General features: G+C 34.9%; 3 protein-coding genes across 5 annotated transcripts; all 3 read left to right on the top strand.

Moving 5' to 3' along the window:
* Positions 1–760: 760 nt before the first annotated feature.
* On the top strand, positions 761–6,335 carry LOC140980459 (nuclear pore complex protein NUP96-like). 2 transcript variants are annotated; one of them, XR_012175954.1, is made up of 6 exons: positions 761–3,458; positions 3,767–3,890; positions 4,389–4,537; positions 4,714–4,811; positions 5,563–5,918; positions 6,118–6,335. XR_012175954.1 is itself a non-coding variant. In XM_073446275.1 (5 exons), the coding sequence occupies exons 1-5, from the start codon at positions 882–884 to the stop codon at positions 5,756–5,758; spliced, it is 3,144 nt and encodes a 1,047-aa protein (XP_073302376.1). In that variant the 3' UTR covers positions 5,759–5,985. The 2 variants fall into 2 exon arrangements, 1 of the variants encoding a protein (XP_073302376.1); XM_073446275.1 differs by lacking the exon at positions 6,118–6,335 and having other exon boundaries at positions 882–3,458; positions 5,563–5,985.
* A 499-nt stretch (positions 6,336–6,834) lies between these two features.
* On the top strand, positions 6,835–9,247 carry LOC140981766 (uncharacterized protein At2g39795, mitochondrial-like). Its single transcript, XM_073448221.1, has 3 exons — positions 6,835–7,194; positions 8,398–8,729; positions 8,850–9,247. The coding sequence occupies exons 1-3, from the start codon at positions 6,976–6,978 to the stop codon at positions 9,016–9,018; spliced, it is 720 nt and encodes a 239-aa protein (XP_073304322.1). The 5' UTR covers positions 6,835–6,975; the 3' UTR covers positions 9,019–9,247.
* Positions 9,248–10,333: 1,086 nt separating this feature from the next.
* LOC140980472 (sister chromatid cohesion protein PDS5 homolog C-like) lies at positions 10,334–20,246 on the top strand. 2 transcript variants are annotated; one of them, XM_073446298.1, is made up of 13 exons: positions 10,335–10,580; positions 10,700–10,822; positions 11,775–11,978; positions 12,089–12,270; positions 12,798–12,924; positions 13,023–13,190; positions 17,180–17,470; positions 17,758–17,834; positions 18,862–18,913; positions 19,159–19,239; positions 19,351–19,403; positions 19,709–19,780; positions 19,903–20,246. In XM_073446298.1, exons 2-13 carry the CDS (start codon positions 10,712–10,714, stop codon positions 20,111–20,113), a joined length of 1,629 nt encoding a protein of 542 aa, XP_073302399.1. In that variant the 5' UTR covers positions 10,335–10,580; positions 10,700–10,711; the 3' UTR covers positions 20,114–20,246. The 2 variants fall into 2 exon arrangements, with proteins under 2 accessions (XP_073302400.1, XP_073302399.1); XM_073446299.1 differs by lacking the exon at positions 17,180–17,470 and having other exon boundaries at positions 10,334–10,578.
* Positions 20,247–24,138: the final 3,892 nt, after the last annotated feature.

Here is a 24,138-nt window from a genome sequence, read left to right as displayed (position 1 = left end):
CCGCGCTGCTGGTATGCATCTCACACCGGAGACACAAGCGGGACCGGGAAAGCTCAAAATCACGTAAACTGTTCAGTTTTTTCTTCATGTACGCTTTTGCACATCAGTTTATTCGGTTGTTAGTGTTAGACTTGTTTGTGATTTTTCAATTTGGCTCGTATTTTTGGGGTATGCTGTTTATTGGATAAATGCAATGGTTGGTATCTCATTTGGGCGATTCCAGGGTTCTATTTAGGAGCATAGTACTTTAACCAAGTATTAGTTGTGCTACTTCTCTGTTAATTGTAGTTCTTTCTTGGCTTGCTGGCTCAAACATATCTAACTAGGTTATGTCTGGTAGAGATGGGTTTCTGAGTTGTCATATCTTACAATAGCTGGAACTGTTTTCAACTGCATCAAAGCTGTAGTAGGTTTAGTCGTAGATTATTCAAGAATTTTTCTGAAAAGCCAGTGCGCAATCGAGAATTAATAACTGATCCCAAATCCCCATGAGTTGAAGTGCCAAATGTTCTTCAAAAAACAGTTGCTTTGGAATTTGACGTAATATTAGTTTTGAGAAAAGACGTCATTTTACAACTTCTCTTTTTTTCATTTTTTAACTAATCATCATTAGGATCGATGTTTGCAACTATCTTAAAAAACAAGGGTAGACCACTTTATTTTCACGTGGTATGTGAGACTGAACATATCACAGGGTAAATGTAATTCACATGTGTTGAATTCCTTGATTATCTATGAAATTTTTTATTTTATGCTTGTGATTCACATTTTCTGTTGCTCATGCTAATTTGAACATCGTGTGCTTTTATCAGGGTGCTTTTATCCGGGTTACTCTACATACTTTGCTTCACGCCTAGATCCTTTTTCACGAATCTTTCAAGATGAGTAAGGAAATTGATTTAAGAATGCTTAAGTCACTTCATGGTCCTCAGTCTCTGCACAAGAGAAGAAGAATTTCTGTGGACGGAGTGGATACTTTTCTCTCATGTCAGGTTTCTAGTCAAGTTAAAACTCCCTTACCAACACTGCGACACTCAGATTATTATACAAAACCTTGCTTAAGTGAGTTAGCTATTCAGGAGTTTACAAATCCAGGTTACTGTAGCAGAGTCATAGACTTTACTGTTGGAAAGGTTGGTTGTGGATGGGTTAAATTTGTTGGGGAGACCGATATCAGATGTTTGGATCTAGACCGCATCATCAAATTCAATAGATGCGAAGTTATTGTCTACGAAGATGAAAGTTCCAAGCCTGTGGTTGGTCAGGGCCTCAACAAGGAAGCTGAAGTAACTTTAATCCTGCGGCTAAAACCTTTGAATTATTTTACCAAGAGCCGCATAAGAAAAATTGTGAGAATATTGAAGCACAAGACGGCAAGTCAAGGGGCACAATTTCTCTCGTTTGATCCACTTAATGGTGAATGGAAATTCTTGGTACAACATTTTAGCAGATTTGGTCTGAGTGAAGATGAAGAGGATATTGTGATGAATGATGTGTCTCCGGAAGCTAAAGTTCCAACCGAAATGAATGACTTTGAGGATTCGGATGTTGATGAAGTGACTGCCTTGGAGGATCCAACTCTGCTTCCACATTCTCTTCCTGCTCATCTCAGGCTTGACCCGGTTAGGATGAAAGAACTGAGAATGTTATTGTTTCCTGCTGAGGAAGATGAGGCAGATGGTTTTAGTGGCATGCGGTCAAGTGATAGTCCACCATGTGTTAAAGAACCATCAATGTCTCCATTACACCATTCTTCTTCAAAGACAGAGCGTAAGATGATTCCCCATTTGGTTCGCAAGACTCCATTAGCTCTAATAGAGTATAACCCTGGGAGTTTTAGTTCTAACTGCCAGGGTTCCATGTTGATGGCTCAACAGAATAAGGGTTTGCATCTAAAGGCGTCTACATCTGAAGGTTTTAAGCTGGATCTTAAACTTCACAAAACACCATTAGCTGGAAGTCATTCACATATTATAGTTGATGCAGCATTGTTTATGGGTAGGTCATTTCGGGTAGGATGGGGACCCAATGGAGTCCTTGTTCATTCTGGTATGCCTGTTGGCAGTGCTGGTGCTCACTGTGAAATATCCTCTGTAATTAATCTTCAAAAGGTTGCAATTGACAAAGTGATTAGAGATGAGAGCAATAAAGTGAAAAAGGAACTCATTGACCTTTGCTTTGACTCCCCCCTCAATCTTCACAAGGAACTGAATCATGAAATAAAAAGAGTTGATCTGGGAACCTTTGACCTAAAGATTCAAAAGCTTGTCTGTAACCGACTGACACTTCCTGAGATTTGTCGAAGTTACATAGAGATAATAGAGAAGCAATTAGAGGTGTCAAGTTTACCACCTCTTTCTCGTGTCCTATTCATGCACCAAGTAATGGTTTGGGAATTAGTAAAAGTTCTCTTTTCGTCAAGGAAAATGAGTGCAGAATTTAAGTCTCTTGAAGCCGATCATGAGGAAGATATGGTACCAGATGGGAGGCAAAATTATCCTGAAGTTGACCTGGAAGCACTGCCGCTTATGAGGCGGGCAGAGTTCAGCTATTGGATTCAAGAAAGTGTTTACCACCGTGTACAAGAGGATATTAGTTCACTAGACGAGTCCAGTGATTTAGAGCACATATTCTTGCTTCTTACTGGTCGGCAGCTGGATGCTGCCGTGGAGCTTGCCGCTTCTAGAGGGGATGTAAGACTATCCTGTCTGTTGAGCCAGGCTGGTGGGTCCCCAGCAACTCGTTCAGATATTGCTCATCAGCTTGATATTTGGAGAAAAAATGGAATGGATTTTAATTTTTTTGAAGAGAATAGGGTAAGGCTTCTTGAATTGCTTGCTGGAAACATTCATGGAGCACTGCACGGCGTAAAAATTGACTGGAGAAGGTTCCTAGGACTGTTAATGTGGTATCAGCTTCCACCTGATATTTCGTTACCTGTTGTTTTTAATACTTACCAGAAGCTTCTTAATGATGGAAATGCTCCATTTCCAGTTCCAGTTTATGTCGATGAAGGACCAATTGAAGAAGCTGGCAAGTGGGAAATAGGTGAACATTTTGACCTTGCATATTATCTTATGCTTCTTCATGCTAGACAAGAAGATGATTTTGGTGCTCTGAAGACCATGTTCAGTGCCTTTGCGTCAACAAATGATCCACTTGATTATCACATGATTTGGCATCACCGCGCAGTTTTAGAAGCCATCGGAACTTTTAGTTCAAATGATCTCCATGTTCTCGACATGGGATTTGTTTCCCAGTTACTCTGTGTAGGGCAATGCCACTGGGCCATATACGTGGTGCTTCATATGACACATCGTGAAGATTATCCTTATCTGCAAACTACTGTCATAAGGGAAATTCTCTTCCAGTACTGTGAAGTTTGGAGTGCACAGGACTCACAATGGAGCTTCATTGAAGACCTAGGTGTTCCTTCTTCGTGGTTGCACGAAGCTTTGGTGAGTTGGTGTTTCTTGAACCAGTTTGAATATGTTCGTAGATTAATGGTTTTGCTTTGCCTTACTTGAAGCTCATCATGACCAGTTTTACTAAAATTCGGTTCTTATTGATTGCCGGTACAGTTGAGATATGCTCATGTTTTACTAGGAATATTGAATGAGTCAATTAAATGAAGGCCTCAGTTAAATAAATTTTTCCGAAAAATACTTGCAATAGCTTGGGAGTGCTTCTTATTTACTTCCACTGACGGTGGCAACTATCGAATTTTTTCTCATGGGTTTTTCTCTTCTTTCTATTTTAAATGCAGGCCATATACTTCAGTTACAACGGTGACCTCATGAAGGCCTTGCATCACTTTATTGAATCCTCACAATGGCAGAGAGCTCACTCCGTTTTTTTGACTTCAGTCGCTCATTCTCTCTTTTTGTCAGGTAGAAAGTTGGCTGGTCCTTTTTTTCTGATCTTCTCCACTGAGTCGAATTTTGTGTCCGTCATTGATCAGTTGGTTCTTTTGAATGGTTTTATGCCGTGCAAGGTACTTTGCGGTTATGTATTTAAACAGGTGCTTAGTCTTGGATAGCTTTCATTAATCTGAGCTGAATTTACAACTGTTTATTCTTTTGTTTTGGAACTTTGATAATTGATATGCGTGCTTAGCTACAGTGTTCCCATTTATCTTCGTGATAATATTTGCCGGCTGATCTATGCAATTAGAAGAGGACATGGGATTCGATGCTTCTGCAATCTTACTGCATTTTACAGTGTGTCATTAATTTGGTTAAATGGGAAGTGGTAGAATTATATTGCATTTCTTCAGAAACTAAATTTTTTTGGATGTATACGAGATATATTACTCAAATAGTTTGTTCCTGGTGATGTATCCATAGCAGATTACATGAAGCGATTTTGTTAATGTCATTGTCATGCAGCAAAACATTCAGAGATATGGAGGCTTGCAACTTCCATGGAGGACCGCAAGTCAGAAATTGAAGACTGGGACCTTGGGGCCGGAATTTTTATTTCATTTTATGTCTTGAGAAGTTCATTGCAAGAAGACAGCAACACCATGACTGAATTGGTACAATCTTCTTTACTTTTTGTAGTTGCAGAATTAGTAATTCTCAGTGTTGAAATCATGTTGGTTATGAGGCTGATATTATGTTTACTGGTACCCATTAAGCTTTCAGATTTTCATATGATAATATTTGCACATACTTGCATTCTTTTCCTGATTTTCCAGTCTTAATTTGGCAGGGAACTCTTGAAAACAAGAATGATGACTGCACGGATTTCATAGTCCGACTAAACAAATGTTTGGCTGTTTCGGGCAGCAAATTATCACTTGATGCAAGGTATTGATGTTTGAACTTTGCGTTAGAAGCATGCCATTGTGTCAAAATATTTCCCTTTCCTTGAATTCCATTGTTGTCACCCTATTATACAACCAGTTCATAGATTGTTTGAGGTTCCTCACAGAAATTTAGATGACTGATGCGCGTGAATCTTCCAATCGACTAATCACACACACACACACACACACACACACACACACACACACACACACACACACACATACACACACACACACACACACACACACACACACACACACACACACACACACACACACACACATATATATATATATATATATATAAAGACCATTAAGTATGTGTATATATACGGGCCTTTATTTTTTCTTCTGTCGTGTGAAATTATTACGTACATCAAGCTCGATCATGGCTGCTATAGTTTCTGCTACTTTTGCACTACTTCACTGGTCACGAGCTTTTGTTATTGCAGTCCTGTTATTCTTGTGGAGTTCTCGTTCTCTTTCGCTAAATTGCCGCGCTAAATGGTAACTCCTGCGGTTACCTTTTGCATCTCACCAAGTAGCTTTACTTCAGATCTCTTCGGTGGGATCTTTTGCTTTATAGATTTTTCTCTGGGCATAAGAAACGTAATTTTGTGCTATCTCCTCTATAATTCAAAGTCCTTCGATTAAGCTGCGTTTTTTTAAATATTCTTGGGCGAAAGCCGTCTATTTGTCTGGCTCTGTTTCGGCGGCATACAAACAGCTAATCTATTACCTTTACACCTCAGAGTAGTGTACTCAAAGATGGCAGAAGAAGTCTCCCGTCTTCTTCTTTCTGATAGTGACGAAAGTTCATCAGGCGAGGTTCAGTTAAGCTGCTTCGACACGGTGTTTACTGCACCCATGCCTGAAGATTTACGCTCGTACCATTTGCAAGAAGCCGTTTCACTTTTCACATCATGTCTCTCAGAGATGGCGCAGTAATCTTTTTTATTTCTTTTCCCTTCCCATTCTCTGAATAATAATGAGTAGGGGAATGCGTTGATTGAAAGTGTGGCATATGGTGTTGTAAGCACGCACGACCTTGGTATATCAGAGTCAGAGGTGTCAATTAGTGGTCGGGAATTTCTTTTCACAGAGGAAGGTTGGTTCTCTATCTGTATACTAGATTTGTCATCTTTAAAAATATTATAAATATGTTTCAGTTTTTACTACAAGGTTGTTTTTATTTCCTTTTTAAATCCAATGGCTTTTTAATATATAAATGAACCAGCCTACATAATCTCTATTGAATTGTACTCTTTTTATCGGTAACAAAAATTCACTAACATAAAACTTTACAGGTACACTGGCAAGATCACAAATCATTCAAGAGCCTAGAACTCTGAAATGCAAAATCTCGAATTGAACATTCAAGTCATATTGTTTGTAATGAATTATCGAAAATGATAAGCAATCCAATCTTCACGATTTCATATAAGTTTGAATTTGCAATTCTTTTGTGAAGTATGTAACTCAATTTCATTTATTAAGTCTACGAAAGGCATATCTGATTTAAACATTGATTCTGATAAATTTTTTAACAAGTTTTGTTCATAAATTTTCAAATGTGAACTTTCATCAATCATTAATATTTTACGTGCACATGTTGCATAAGTAAAAGAATGAACGGTCTTAAACTCAAAGTTGATGCATCTATAAATCCGAACTTAAACAGTCATAATATAGGAGGGGTAATCATAGACTATCAAGATAAATTACTCTTGGCTTTTGGAAAGCAAATCAATCCACCTATGTCAGTTGTTCATGGTGAGTTATTAGCCATTCGAGAAGAAACTTTTCGAGATTGTAGAATCTGTCTCAGATTTTTCATTGGCTGTGCAAGCAATCACAGCTATTCAAGAGAATCTCAAATATGATGGAATGTGTGTGCAGGACATCAGCAACTTATTGTCGAAACCGGAAATATCAGATTTCTGATTTTTTTTTAAAAAAGAATTCATTGAAATGAAAGATAAACGAGGGAGTGAGATTCTTTTAAGAATTTTTTTTGTCACAGTGATGAAATTAAAAATGAAAAATAAATTAAAATTTGAGGCGAAAAGCCCTAATCCTGCCTGAACCCTAACGATGATAATGTCACCCTGATTCTGAACAGTAGGATTTAGTATTCTCCTCTTCCCCCCCCTATATTTCTTTCTATGTTAACTTCGTTAATGGCTCAAGGACTAATGAGAGGATTACGAGCAGCGGCGAAAAATGTCGTGCACCAGCAACAGTGGAAGCCCATGTGCAATGCTTTCAGAAATTCAACACGAAATTACGTCTCGGAAATGGAAAAATCCGCCTTTGAAGGCAAAATTCTCCGCCTGATTCACAAAGAAATCCATTACGCGCTCGAATATTCCCCTCCATCCCCGGTACCGCAGCAACATTTGTATACAACCATTGTTTATTTATTTTTTTTTTTCGTTTTTGGCCTCATTTCAACTTCGTGTTACAGTATTACTTTTATGTTAATGATATATCCTGGAGGCAGTCAGTTTGTTTTGATAAAATTTGGTTTTTTGAGATTTGGAAAAATTTGAGGATAAAATGGAAGGTAAACTGAAGCATTAAAGAATAATCGGTGGCTTCCGACTAAATTCTTGGGTTCCCCCTATGAACAATTGCTTATATTTAACTCGAGCATTTCTGAAGGTATCAGCACTATTTTTATACTCACATTTTTTTGTGTGCTGTAAAAATTTTCCCCTGCGGTGCAATTTGGTCAATTGCTTGTATTAAATATGATTATAGGCAGTAAAGATCCAAATCAGTTGGAAGTTCATAGTTGTGGTTTGATATGTTATAATTTAATAGAGGAGGAGAAGAGGATGATTTGGGCTTCCAATCTGGCTTTTCATTAAGGACATTAATAATGTACACAAGAAATAGGAAACCAACTTCCCATTGAGCTGAAGATCAGCAATTTAGCATATCATGGAATTGTTGACAAAACAAACTCATAAATTTGATATGGATCCAGATTACTGAATCTAAACCCGAGGCCACCATTTCCCACTTTCCAGCATGCGTCAATTGCATGCCTCTGTGAATATTGGCACATAACATGGTTTCATCATTTTTTCCTTGGTCTTGGGTTGAAGTTGTTGGGAAAGGTGGGCAAGCAGGAAAGTTTACGGAATTTACTCGTTTGAAGGGAGCCGCGGTAGTTTAAAAAAACATGATTTCGATCAAATAAACATTGACTTGTCGTATTATCTCAGCTGCATTTTTCTACATAAATATGTGCATGTGCTCTAAGGTACCAAATCCTTTGTGAAGATGATCTTATCGGATGCTTTATCATAAACAAGATTTAAATGACATTTTTATGGTAAAAAGTAAAAGAGTTTCTTATTCTTTTTCAAATTACAGAACAAAAGAATTATTTACAGATACATGTGGACAGAAGTGAATTGCTACTTTTTAGTGCTATATAGTTTATTGGTTGAACCAGTTCACTTTAGTGGATCTCGTTGAGATTGTTTTTACTAGAAATTATGTTTGATGTAGAGCTGAATTGGATGAACTGATTAAGCGTAGTAGAAAACGATGGAATACCTAATTATGTGCTACAGCATATACCAGAATTCAATGTGTTCGAGGTTGATGAAAGGCCTGGGGAACAGTTCATTCGGTTAGTCAGGAAATATGGTGAGACTGAAGATGTCAAAGTTGAAGTGACTATGTTTGATGGATCTGTTCCAGTTAAAAAAGCTGGTGATGACTCGGACAATGAGGATGACATGAAGCTACATATTACTTTAATTGTTGATATTTTCAAGAGGGGGAGCATCAATGTGTTGGAGTTTGTTTGTTCTGCATGGCCAGATAATATAGAAATTCGCAAAGTTTTCACTCGGGGGCTGGAGCGAACAAAGGATCTACCTTATTTGGGCCCTGATTTCAAGTATTCTCCTTTTGCTCAAAACCAGCAAAGCTTTGTTCATATTCCTCCATGAAAGAAGTTGTGAGTCGTCTCTGTGTATTATTCATTTGCATCACATTAATTCACTGTTGTGGTTTGCAGGGAATTGGATGATGAAATGCAGAATTCCTTTTATGATTTCTTAGAAGCCAGGGGTGTCGATGACAATCTGGCTGTATTTCTGCATCGATACATGACCAACAAAGATAAAGTTGAGTACGTACGTTGGATGGAAAAGGTCAACTCTTATTTTCAGAAATCTAGAACCTAGTAACTGATTCGCCCAAATAGCCTCTTGCTCTGAATTGGAGCTTCATGTTTGAGATCGAAGAGAAAAGGTGATGTGAATTTGAAGTGGTGAAATTTTTAATTTTCTTGAAATCCAAAGTAGATCAATGTTTGGTTCACATCTTCCTCAAACTTTGAATTTTGAGAATAAATTGCATTTGGATTTTTCTAAAAATCCTCTGAAACAGGATTTTTTTTAGTTGAGCAGGTTATTCCTGGGTTTAAGCATATTTGAGATTTGGAGTTTTAAAAAATAATATATTAAAGAACAAATAAAAACTAAATGTATAATGTTTTGAAAAAATTTACTACATGAAATCTAGGTGCCTCTATGATTTTTTTAAAGAAACAAATATTTAAATTTAAAAATTTATTGTGAATATCGGTAGTGTTGATCTATCTTACAACTAAAGATTCGTGCGATCGTTTCACAAGAGACCTATTCTTAAAATTATTAAGTGCGTTTAGAATTTGCGATGAAAATGACACTTTAATTTTTTTTTAAATATATAAAATTTCAATCTGGTTTTATTATTTTTGAAAAATACTTTTGTTATCACATACTTTAAAAAAAATGAAACATATGTTACGTTATTCAACACATTTCTATCATTTCCTTGGATTTTGTTACCAAATTTGAAATATCATTGTTTGAATTCAATTTGAGAAAATTACGTGTTACATCATACGAGCATACTGCATGTACAGTCCACCAGATAAATAATTTGATTTTTTTAAAAAATTATCACTTAATTATATCAAAATGAAGATTATTATTATTATTATCACTTCATTAATTAATTATATCAAAATGAAGATTATTATTATTATTATCACTTCATTAATTAATAATTTTAAAAAAAAATCAAATTATTTATCTGGTGGACTGTACATGCAGTATGCTAATTTAATTATATCAAAAAGCAGTTTTCACTTAATATATGTTATTATTGACATTCGGTCATTTTGGTCTACTTTTTTTCCACTTTTCAATAAAATCTGTAATCTGGTTGCTTTTGGAAATTTTCATTTTTCGCAAAAGGTCAAACCTTCCATAATCAGATTTTTTAATTTTAATTTTTATTTTTTATAAAAATAATCAGATATTTGTTTTGAGGAAAAGAAAAGAATCAGATGTAAATATAGAAAATAGTAAAAATTTTAAAATAAAAAAATTAAGTCGAATTTACAATTATGATACACCTCTCGAGACAAGTTTTGCCAAACCCCAGGGGTAATTACGTCATTTGAGTCGAGAGTCTCAGAATTCGAGAGAACCGGAAAGTAGATTACAGTACTTGTTACTTTGGCCTTTGCATCGTGGATCACCATAATTTTCATCCAAAAAGGAAAAAAATCCGCATCAACCACTCGGATTTCAAACCCTGAAAATTGTAGAAATTCATTAAATGGAGGAAAATCTGAGTAGATGCTTTGCATGCAAGAAATTTTGCAAAGGATTCCTATTTTACTCAACCCCTTTATATATCATCACCATTTTGGCTTTGTCGAGTTTGCATTTTTTAAAATTAATTAATCTAAGGTGTGTTTTACATTTCATTTAGTGTTTTCAAGATGGGTTTTTGTGGGGATGCTGCTGTTTGGTGGAATTCTTGAATTTTACTTTGATTCTCAAGTCTCTCCTTTTTTTCTTGATTAAACAGGTGAACAGGCAAATGGCTTCTACTCGTGTTTCAGTGAAAAAGCTTGCCAAAGAAATGCTGGGTGTTGGGAAGAAGCTCCAAGCGTTACCATCCGCCATCGATGAACTACTCATGCTCCTTGAGGTAAAGAGTTCAAATGCAGGGTGGACTGAAAATTCAATGATGGGGTGACCTAGTGATTTGCTAAACTTGCAATTTCTGAAAACTAATGTTTCCAATTTGAAGATTTATATGTTTCGGTGGGGTACCTTAGCTTGCACCGCCTAATCCTCCACACTGGGCTAAACCATCCTTTTGCATTGATCATTTATGTGTTTCTTTGAGTTTTGATCTGTATACGCGGGTTCAAAGATTCCATTTTTATTCATTTGACAGGGACCAACTGCTTTGAATGTCTATTCTTGAAGAGAGTTATAAAAATCTTATGAACTCCAACTGTTGATGTAAATGATTTTCGCTTGTTTGAACATCTTTGTTGTTGAATATCTAGAACTTTTAGGGAAAAAATCTTATCTGAAATTTGAAGGGTTTGAGTAATTGGACAGCCTTATACAAAATAAGCATGTTTGACAGGGTCATCCATTTCATATAACTCTAAGGCGGTTGCGTTCGTCTTTCATAGAACAAGAATATGGGTGAACCTAATTTGATCTTCTGAGCATAAAGTTGTGGAGCATCTCCTTGTTAGTCGTAAATGGTGATCCATTAAAGACTCATCAATTTTCATTTTTATGCTGCATTAATAAAGTCATTCCACCAATCTGCACCATGTGCAAGTGGAAACTGGAAATTTCCATGCGAAACCTTTTATTGTTTGATGATTATTTCATTTATTTTTCTCTTATTTGCTGCTTTACATTTTCCAGTGCTAAATCATTTTGCGCAGCGTGTGTGCTGCTCAAATTAAATTTGGAAAATTTTGGTGGATGAAAATGCTCTTCTTTATTAAGATTTCCTACAACAATTTGACTAGTAACAAATGGTTTTTCTCCATCCCTCTCCTATTCACTCGCAGTTTTTTGCAACTGGGTGAATAAAGGGTGAATAAAGGCTTATCATTTGATATTTCTTTCAGAAAGCCGAGAGCATTTTGACTAAGGTGGATCAACAGCCTCCTGCGGCTATAGAGGTGGCACTTGTTCCATTGATGCAGATGTTGATCACTGATGAAATTTTGCATCACGCCGATGTTAATATCCAAATTGCAGTCGCATGTTGTTTCACGGAGCTAACAAGAATAAGCGCTCCTGAGTATACTTATAAAGATCCTTACATGAAGGTATGTAAATACATCCACTTATTCTCCGCCATCCACTTCTACTCATTATTCCTCCTCCGAAAAATGCTATTTATGTATCCTTACGTAATGGGTTCGATTAATGGTGTCAGGAACTTTTTCAATTATGCGTCATTGTATTGAAGCATTTGTCCTCGGATTCTGGTCGCAATTATGACAGAGCTCTTCGTATGCTTGAAACTATTGCTAAACTGAAATCATCTGCAATTATTCTGGACATAGATGGCGATAAATTGATTGTTCAGATGTTCAAAATTTTCTTTAGTGGCATCAGGTAAGTCTGCAGATAGGTCTTGTTTATTTGCAGTATTCACTCGCTCTCAACTCAACTTAACTTAAAAAACCTTTCATTTTATTAACATTGTAATCAAACTATTGTGCTCTCACTTACAATCAATTAACTGTTAAATGGATAATCATTACGTAATAACATATTTTTTCTGTCTATCTTTTTCAAAACAATTATTTTTTATTCCCAAATTTTTTATTCAATAATTTCGCATCATTATTTAGTTACACGTCACGTCAGCCTTTTAAAATTTAAAACAAACAATATTTCAAACATAGAAATTGTGAGTTGAATTTGTTTAGGGGAAACAAAAACCCAACCAAATGGCACCATAAATTCCAATATATCTGAGGATGCTTGAAATTTTCATATCATAATCAAATGAGTGGCTCAGTTTCTTAAAATGCTTATTTGTTGTAAAAATTCTGTATTTGTAAAGATTAGTTGGCTTAGCCATGACATCAGTTTTTTCTTTGTATTTCTTATTAAACAATTGCTCAATTTTATGGAAGGCCCAACCATCCTCCTGATACCTTTCGATATATGGAAATGATCATTTCTTTTGTGATACAAGAGAGTCACAAAATTCCATTTAAACTCCTGAGACCGATTTTGGACAGTGTCAAAATGGATCAAAAGGTGATGACGCTCTCCCTGATTTTAATGCAATGACAGTACACCCGAAGTTATTGTCATTCTTTTTCACCGATTTTAAAATATACTGTTTCCTTCTTCAGAATATTTCACCAATATCCTGGGAGTTGGGGAATGCTGTCTTCAGAAACTGCTCGGACAAACTCCAGCGTCCTCTTAAAAAAGCAGTGAGGGCAAAGAATCTGGATGTTGCTGAATATGCTGGTATAGTTACTTCCCTTTGCCAGGGAGCGCCCAGTGAGGAAAACATGGTTCGTTCCTACAATAAGTAAATCCGACTTCAATGGGGTGCTTTGTTCCTTTGCTTCTGCGTATGTGTACACACACACACACACACACACACACACACACACATTTCCATATGGCAGAGGACAGATATTTGAATGACCTTTTAGATTCTGATAATCATTCAGCATGTTATACTCGTGTTTGTCGAATGAAACGTACTCTACCTAGAATTCGTTTCAGCTCTTCTTCAAAAGCCTGAGGTGCTGTTTGTTCTCCGATTATAAGCTTTAGTAAAGTCCTGAACAATATTTGGAGCATATTTTGTTCATATATGACATAAACAATTGTTATGAGCCAGATTACATTGCGGAGATTGAAAACATCTTCTTGGTCTTTGTGATTTCCACAAGCATTGAAAGATTTTAACCTTTTGAGATCTGGTGGACCCACACCAACTGAAAATATGTGGCACATCTTCTTGGTCTTTGTGATTTCCACAAGTATTGAAAGATGTTAACCTTTTGAGATCAGGTGGACCTACTCCACCTGCAAATATGTGGCATGAGCTCAATCTCCCATGGACATCCTTGTTGACCTATAACGGCTAGGTGAACGAAATCCTACCAACCAAAGTGGTCAGCGAGAGAGTCCATTCATTGTATGAAATTGACAAGTATGGTTTTAGTTGAGAAGCCTGTGACCCCTAAGGGGGAAATCAAAATCTAAGGAGATATTAAGGAGATTTTGTTAAAAAATAATTAATATTTGCCACACAATATAAAATGCCACTTTCCCACTATGCACCAATACCCTGAAGAATGGGTCATATATGCTGGTCGGTACATGTGCTAAGCTGCAACACTTGTGCAAAATAAGAGAGTTGAAGAGATGCTGCAAAAACAAAAAACCAGAAATGAATGCTAGGAAGTATAAATGGAGAATTGCACTTTTCCAAACTAACGTGACGAGTAAAGATTTTTCAAAGGTAAATATCCTTTCTTTGAAAAACTTACTCTTGTCCCCGACAACTCAAAGTTAGGATTCAGCAACATTTTTACCTTTCTTTCTTCATAACATTAAAGGACCCATAACATTGAAGGGAAACTAATTACCTTTTGTGCCTCATGAGATCACAGCTACAAATTCATCTCCGCGTTGGATGCTGCAGTTGTTGCCTCCTTCGATTCCCATTTTGCAAATATTTGGAAGTAGTTAAGTTCACAAAAGGGCTTTCATCTTACAACTGAGCATGTTATAGACAATGATTGTTAAATGTTTTATGATTCAATTATCATAAAGTGGAGATGGTTTGGAGTGGACAACATGATAAATGGTTATTATCAATCATTTGTGTGTGTACTATCATGTGAGATTAGGTCATGTACATCACTAGGCCTCTTATTTTCTGTTTTAGACGAATGATGTGGCACTATCTTGACTACAACCTCAAAATCGGAAATGGCATCGCAGAAGATTGTTATACCTAATGAGTTGACCTTGAGAGTGTTGGCCAAGTATGTGGTTTAATCATAAATTGGAGATATGCTTCATTATCTCCATGAATAATAAGACGTAGAAACTATAATTTATAGATGGCCAAAGAACGTTTATGCATGTTGTGACCTAGCTCTTGGAGGATCGATGATTATGATGTGTGCATACTATTCATAACAATTGTCAGTGTCTATGGGGTTAACTAATGTCAGATAGACTTTACGATACCATTAACTAGATCCTAAATATGTTAGTATCCAAATTTTTTTGGATAAGAAACGATATTTTATTATTAATAGAAGATCTTAATTACAAAAAGTAGACTAGAGGTCCACACATGCTATAATAAGAACCAAGATCATATTAACATAATATTAGACTCCAATCCCTATACAAATATGAGAATGGAAACATTGTCAACTCCACATTTTTCGTAGCCCAACACGGAGCCTTAAATTTAATCTTGGCCCACGATCTTCAACTGAGTCCTCCCGCTTGTCAAAAATCCTCTTATTTCTCTCCAACGAACTGGACCAAAGTAGACAATGAACCGACGCACCCCCCAAAAAAATCTGCCCCTCCTTTCTAGATCGCGACCAAAATCTACTGCGAATAAATCCTAAATTGATCTCGGGAATACCCAAACTAGACCCAACTCCTCCAATGCTTTGGACCAAAGAGAGCTCGTAAAAGGACAATAAAGAAGCAAGTGATCTTGGGTCTCCACCTCTTGCCGGCACAACACACAACAATTTGGACAGAGAAACAATTAGGAAACTATTTTTGCATCACCTTGCATGATGGTAATTTACCAAACACAACGGTCCACGAAAACACCTGAACTTTGATGGAATTGGCGTTTTCCAAATGGTTTGATCAAGAGGACAAAGAGGAAAAACTGTTTTTATCAAATAAAAAGGACTCGAAGAAGGATCTAACGGAAAACCACCATGAAGCTTGTGGAGTAAGAAACAATAATAGGTTATGGTCAAATATTTGTAATATAATCAAATACTAAGCTAAAATATTCTAAATAATCACTAAAATAACATTCGTCTATTCATTTAGGCATTGTTTGGTGTTAATGATAAGTCACTTAATGATTACGCATATTTTTTCATCCACATTTCGCTCAAATTTTACAAATGACTAGAGTCATGCATCATACGGTTACTCATATTTATTGATTTATCGTCCCTATATTACATATCACAGTACTTTTTAGTACTTCTTGTGTTATAGTTAAATGGATGTTAGTCTTCACGAATCTTAATTGTAGAAAAAATTTTCCCCAGAAAATTGAGCCTAAGTGGAGCACCTCTTAGTCCTCAACTCAAGTATTGTCTTGGTCCGAATATTGTAGATCAACCGAGTACACGGCCTATAAAGCTTTGAACCTAGGGACAAAGATTATGTGGGAATCAAGGTTTTATCAAAGACATATTTAGGAACTTGGATTGATGAAGGAATTAGTCATTATCTTAGATTGTTAATATACACTATGATTAACCAACTTCCAAATGAACTTTAACCCTTTTTCTTATTATGACATAAAACTAAATAGCATAAAATGTGCAAACTCGATCTCTTAAAATTAAACGTCATTGTCGGAACACTCAACATGTGACGAAATAAAGGCTAGTGACAATTGTATACGTTGTATGACCCAATTTTAGATATGTGAAACCACTTGAAGAGGCCATTCATTCCACTTGTGAATCACAAGTATTATCAATCCTATTGATGGATAACATGGGGTAAGAAGGTATTTCACCTAGATAGATGCATTGATTAATTATTTCACATTGTGCTAAAGAGATAATGAAAATGATAGAAAATTGGAGAAGGGAAAAGATATTCTTAAATAGCAAAAATACTAGGATGATATATTTACTCAACGTCGGAGGTTACAAATAGCGTTATACCTTGTGGGTCCTTGCGGCCTCAAATCAAATGGAATAAGAAAGACTTTATTGAAAGAAATACCAACTTCGTGTCTTGTAGCGTGAAGTGTCGAGCCCAAATAGAGATTCTTGTATTTGGGATCTTGACGGATTGCCACACCATATTAATAAATAGAGTCGACGATGACGTCGGATGATTGCCTTCCTTCGTTCTTGATGAGGGGGCTTGTACTCACAAACTAGGACTGAAGGTGATCCAAATCACATTACACTACCAGAAGTGATCTGTTAGACAGATTTGACTGAAGTTGTTCTACTTTGAATATTGAAGTTGTTCATATTTCATGTTCTTCTTTTTATCCTTAGAAAATACTCAATTAGTTACTTCCTGAGCTGCTGCTCTTTCCATTGCTGTCACAAATTCCTAGCGTGCCTAGTGTCCACTCATGTTTATCATTGGCATTGGTAATGTTATTATTGAAATATTGAGATACCCGACAACGGTTCCTTGTAAACCTGGTGATTTCATATTGCTCAATTTTTTCTTCATTCAATTCAAATTCTTCATAATTCCCTGGTCATTTTTTTCTTCATCATTCAATCCATGTGCCAAGAGTGCTGATGGAGGGGTCTTCGAAAAGAAGAAAGAGGGCATGATAGCTCAGCGGACTGATCTTGAAACCTCATCTAGACGGAAACTACTGAAAACGAAGGGTACGAAAAAAGGTTCTAACATCCAAAAGGAGAATGGTAAGAGGGGTGTTGCTGCAGTGAAGATAGATGAACAAACTGTTACTAAGACCAGTTCTGAAGGGAAAGATGAATCACCATTTATTGATCATGGGAATGAACAAATTAGAAGCGAGAGTATTCTCAAGAAACATGAATCAAGCAATGCAGAAAAGGTAATTACAATTGATATTTTATGGATCCTGCACCTGTAAGTTCCTTAATTTTCATGTCAGTAGCAGCGTCTCTTTCTCAAACTGAAAAATCTGATTCAAAGGAGAAATGGCTCCAAAAATGGAGAAAAAACAAAGAAAAAAACAGTTACCTTTAACGGTTAATTTAATTCTGGAATGGTTCTTAATTTCTCTACAGTAATATTAATATGGAATAAATGGTATATTTCGTAGCTGTGACATTGTTTGTATCTGATCTTGATGCCACACTTCTGGAAATTTTAATGTAGAGATTAATGTCCCATCTTGGTTCCGGGAAGGATTTGATTGATTTAAGGATCAAGGTTTGGTGGCCGAATGACAGAGAGTAAGCACTGAATATTAATGGATTTTTTCACATAATTATTCATGACAACATTTTATTTGTGTGCATGAACAATTTCTCATGTTACTTGAACAGCATATCTAACTGATTTGGGTTGAAGAATGAAGGAGCCTATTCGTTGAGTTTTTCTAACTTTAAGAAAAGTTCTATTTCGGCCATTGTTTAATGACAATAATGTATGGAATGCGACATTTCTTGCATTTATCTCTTGGTGATGCAACTCCTTTGTATGTTGGACTACATGCGTTTACAAAATCATAATGATGTATTAGGAAGTAGGGAGTAGGAAGTTCTTATTCTTAATCAGATAGATTTCATTAATGGCATGGACTATATACATGATTAAAATTCGATCTATTAGTGTATCTTCAACAGTTTCTCTGAGAAAAATTACAGATTAGGATTGCTTTATGAGTTCAAAACACAATAATAGATCTACTGCACTGGGAACCATCTGCTCTTTTCTCTAAATGTTCCAACTGCGTCTATCCTTCCTTTATTTCCAAGGGAATAGTGATGATGTTTTCCTACACTCTGGTAGGTGTTTGTTAAGTTTATTGAACTTCTGATTCATGTGGAAATGAATTTCAGGATAGTTCTTTGATGTATTAATTCCATCAAATCACTCTTTAAATAGAGTAGTGTCGGATCAAGGGGAACAGGTTTTGGTATGTGGGATGTATCTTCTTGTGAAAAATACACAAATGAGGTGCAAGAAAAGTTAGATTGTAAACTGGTGGGGGGGTGCGGATCTGCCTCAGTAGAGATTCTAAAATTGACAACAAATTAAGTAATGATTTTAAGCCTCGGGAACAAGGATAATCCCTACAAAAGTTTAACCTCCACTTTCTCATAACCAACTTGCTTTCTCCAAGTATCATCCGTGTTTTCTATTTCAAACTCAGAAGATGGATTAGGCAAGTGAAAGATGGCTGATCATCTTTAAATTTTACATGTATATTCCAAATTATGCTTCTATTTGCTCATATTCAAGGTTCTGTTTATGCAGGTATTACCCAGGCACTATTGTATCTTTTGATCATGCAGCAAAGAAGCACAAGGTGGTTGGATACTTACTTTCTTCCTGTTCTTTTTAAAAAAAATCATGAGTCTGTTTTGCGTTTGAGTGGGGATTATAAGCGGCGACCATTTCCTGGGCCTACGAAGAAGTTAACTTTGTTTCAACGGACTTCTTCCTAATGTCCAGTAGTATACTCACTATTGCACAGATGCCAGTAGCTTTCATAGTTTCTGCGAGTTTATTGTTACATTTTCCCCTTCAGATTAGTCAGCCGTTTTCTTGCAGATCATATATGATGATGGTGATGAGGAAATCTTGTTCATGGATGAAGAAACTTGGGAACCATTGGATGACCACCAGATTCAAGTTAGAATCTCTGTTATTTATCAACTCATTATCAATTCTTTATTTTAATTAACTGTTCTTGTATATACCTGTTTGGCTTACCTCTCTCTTTGCATGTGTTATATAAAACAGCACTCCAAGAAACATGACACTGATCCTCCTGCTGCTGCCAAAAAACCTGTTATGTAAGTTTATTTTTAAATTAGCATGAAGAATTTTCATTCCTCTGTCGAATCTTTGAGGTTGCCTGGTTGCGGTTAAACTGTGTTAACATCCTTTATTAATTAAATTTATGATTATACAATTTTGCATTTTTCAGATTTTTTAAATTTGCTGAATTCCTGCGAAAGTAAACTGGGAAAAAAAGGATGGATAAACTTGTTGTATGATCATATTCTTATTAAAACATTTAAATTTTTTTATCTCTGTAATCAAGCTACAATTATGTTGAGGAGGTGTTTGAAAGGAAATTTTCCATGAACTGGAGCAGGTCCAAGAAAAAGAAAGGAAAATCTAATCCAGGTCCATCCAAGAAACATAAAGGTTCCTTGGCATCTGAAAGGTGAGTCATCCTTCCTCATTTCAAAAAACCTCGATTTGATTGAGTATGCACATTTGTAATTTTGTAAATGTTTTATAATGCACAGCATCCAATATGATGTTCAGTAAGTTTTATGGTTTCAGAGCAAAAGCTGAAAACGATGGCGGCATCAAATCTGGAGAGGTTTCAGTTCCTATCGCTGGTGCTAAAGATAAACTAGATGCTGAGATGTCCGAGATGAACAGCCCTAAAAAGAATGATGAAAAGACAGAAACTCTTACAACTGAAACGCAACCTAGTGATGAGGTGGCTAAAGATCAACCCTCCCTCATTAACGTTTTCATTTCATCTTGATTGTACCGTGGGATACCAACTTATTTACATTCATTCATCGTTTCAAGAATGAACTAGACTCCTTGTCGCCTGCTGTTTTATATAGCTTAAGATACTATCGCTTGATGTTTTCTTGCTACAGTACTTTGAAAGGTTGGGGATGTTTTGATGACTTAATTGCTCCCTTTGCATTTTGGCTCTTAAGATATATATTTAGTATGAACCGGTAGCTGGGATATGAGTTTATTGTTCTTCTCATTATTCTCACATTAATGGTGACCGAGGAGCAGTTTCATCCCTCGAAAGCTCGTCCAGTAAGAGACAACTTTCTGTTTTAATATTATTGTATATCACTACAATTACCTTTCATTTTTTGACATGGATCAAATGATTTGTTATCGTTAGAAAGTCGAACCCGGACTTGAATTCAACTGATGCTTGAGAAAAATTTCTAGCCAAACGGGCTCAGCCTCAGGTATTAGTAACGAGTGTTTTTTAACCATTAAACAATATAAGTAGCATTTTTGAAGAGTAGTTTCACAAATCTTTGTTAGTAGGATTGGTGTGAGAATGTCTCGCGGATTTTTATTCGTGAGACAAATCAATCACATCCATATTTATAATAAAACATAAAAATAATTTTTTTTCAAATGACTCAAATAAAATATATTTCTTACAAAATTTTCATCGAGTTCAAATTTCCCCACCAATTTAATGGCATGCACGTGCAAGTGTTGAAAAAGATTCAAGACGTTAATGTGAACACACTCACTGCTAATATTCACGTTCCGGCTGCCATTTATTTCTTCCATGTTTTAAATGCAATATAATTACTTGCGTGATTTACTCATATTAAACGAAATCCAGATACCGTGTTTAACATGATTAATGGTCGGATCTTGATCATATCCGTTGAATAACAGTGCAGCTATTTTCTCAAATTTTATTTAGTTATTCATTTCTTTGTTCATAAAAACATACATATACATATATATATATAGTTATTACAACCTAATAATATATAAATATATGTAATATTTAATTGTACGTGTGTGTAACATATGTTGTAGCCTACATCTATTTCATCAGCTCTGGTCAATGGGGGGACCATCAATTCATCCCTACTTAAGTCTCAATTATTTTACGTATAAATTATTATAAAATGAAAACGTATTTTTCCTTCTACTTCCCGACTCATACTATTGAAATCCTCGCGGAATAAAGAAACAAAGAATAAGACTTTACACCTTTACTAATTCCACGTTGAAAATTTGACGATTTAACTTGCCAACCACTAAAAACAGAACTAATCGGCAAAACATGATAGAGATGTCGATTTTGTACCAATTAATTTTTTAGCTTCTTCAAAATTTTAATTGTGATAAATTATGTGCACTGACATTCATTTGCTTCTCTCTTTTTACCCAACCATATATAAATGACATGAGAATCTAAAATCGTTACTCTACAGTTTGCAGTATATAAACCCTTAATTTAACGCAGCTAGTCCGATAAACTCTCATGTGCAACATCCTCGTCAGAAAAAATATTGATATGGAGAATTGAAACCATAATCACCGATCAAACGCTCATCTATTCTATTAACTCTTACAATCAAGTTTTCAGATGAGTAGAACATTTATCTTACTAACAAACAAGTTTTCAAATGCATCGATGTTTTTTACATTTTAAAGTAAACCTATGGAAATTATTTAATCAGTCTTCCTAATTGGGAATAGGGATGGGCTATGGAAGATTAATTGGATAAATTAAAATAATAATAATAATAATAATGTAATAAATAAGGGAAGACGTGTCAAAATCGTACTCCTAGAAAAAATATATCCTATATGCATGCATGGGCAAATGGGACAGATATATAGGTATCACTTCCATATTCAAACTAGGTGGAAAGGGTCTAATTGACCAATAAAATCAACAGAAGCCAATTACTTTATTAAAAAGAATATTGTGGTGTCAATTTTTTGTATCCTTCTTTTCAATTTTTAAATTAAATATAAGAAATAACACCAAATTAAAGAGGCCGTCAGAGACATGGTTCAGTTCTTTTTTATGGATAAAATTTTGTCCGACACTTCTTTTAGTAGCTTCACAAATAAACCATTCGTCTGTTGCTGCTTCTTTTTTTTCCCCTAGAAAAAGAATAAGTGAATAACGATTNAAATTTATAACAGAAACTTCAAAGAATTTCAGACAACAAAGTTGAAAACATCAAATTTATTTTTGACAAAGAATCTATATTGTTTACTTCTTAGTTATCTGCTTATTTTACGTACATTTAGAAAAAAAAGCGGCACATATTCTATAATCCAATGAAAATTATAACACAGTGATTCTCCAAAAAATGAGAAGAAAGATAAAACAATATTGGTGAACTATTTAATTTAAATATTTAATTTATTAAATTAAATAAACTAAAAGTTTGGCTGGATCTGGTCATCATATTGAGTTCAAATTCCAATCCTCGTGCTTAGAAAATGAAGACCATGTTTGTTTTCTCGACTTCCAGTAAACGACCCTTCATTTTCACAAGTAAACGGATAGTTTTATTTATCCCAACTAACTATTATAGGTAGGAAAATATTCAATTTATTTATATATTATTTTTAATGTAAAAAATTAAAATTAAATCAAATATGTAGAATATAAATATTATTTAGAATTAAAATTAATTTTCGTAAATTTGAATTGAACTATAATTTTTGCTTCCACGTTAGGATAATGAGATGGTGTAAAGAAAATGTGAGAAGTTTTTGAATGAACTATTTAAATTTTTGCACATTAGCTGTTAAATATCTTGGAAGAAAGATAAAGATAAACTTCGATATCCATTGAATATAATTAAAACTGCAAAAACATAATTTATTATTTTATAATTATAATTATAAATTTTTTGGGTCATCCATGAAAAAGTATTACTTTTTATGCTAAGAGTATTATTTTTTATTGTGAATATCGGTAGGGTTGATCTGTCTCACAAAATACGACCCATGAGATCGTCTCACACAAATTTTTGTCATATCTCACTGATGTTACTGCTTAACTAATTTATATATTTTTTTAGATGAAAGTAGAAAAGATTGAATGAATATGGACGTAGAGTTAACCGATTTGCACTAGGTTGTTCAACGAACACGACATCCAACATCTAGTTGTAATTAATTTAGTCTTGGGCCATGCCAAAGTCTTTTTTCTAAGTTTACTTAATCCGACATTTTTGACAAATTCTTTAAATAATATATTTTATTTGTACTTTGGATATAACAATTATCTATACTTTTGTAAAAAAATTTAAAATTCAAGATTTCTAAGTAGGCGATATTTCATTGATAATCTAAAAAATTTAGTTGGCATGAATACTCCTGCTTCCCCTTTTTTGAGATATATATTCCAAATTTTGTACAAGTTTTCTCAAGGACATAAGAAATATTAAATGTCGACACTATTAATTGGGAAAATTGCATTTCTTTTATATTTATATTTATGCGTTTTTTAGTCATTTAAGTTGTCAAATTACAATTTTAGTATGTTATATCTGTTTTTCTGAAATTTTAGTAATTTTTCCGACGTGATATTGGTGTGATGCCGACATGTTGCTAACGTATGCAGTGTTACATCACTATTAAAGATGAAAAATGACTGAAATTATAAAAAAAATTGTAATATATAAGATTAATGTTGAAATTTGAAAATATAGATTATTTAAAAAAGTAAAAAGATAAAATATATCAGAGTTAAAATACAGTTTTCCCGTATTATTTTGTATGAATTCTTGTGAAGTATATGAAAAAGACTTGGTCGTAGACATGTAGGCTCTGCGAATGGAAAAAAAAAAAAAAAATTTCTACTTCAAATCACGTGCAACTCTATTTGTGGTTTCCAACTTCGTAGTTGGATTGAAAATTCAATTTAGATACTCTGCGGAAAATATATATATCAGATCGGTCATATGTTATGTCATAAAGTTAAATTAGCGATTCGTAAATGCACGCAGGTAAAATTATATCGTTACCTTTTCAATGATT

This window comes from Primulina huaijiensis, chromosome 7 (genome assembly GCF_012295235.1).
Source record: "Primulina huaijiensis isolate GDHJ02 chromosome 7, ASM1229523v2, whole genome shotgun sequence".
Taxonomy (NCBI): Eukaryota; Viridiplantae; Streptophyta; class Magnoliopsida; order Lamiales; family Gesneriaceae; genus Primulina; species Primulina huaijiensis.
This window is presented reverse-complemented; position numbering and strand designations above follow the sequence as displayed.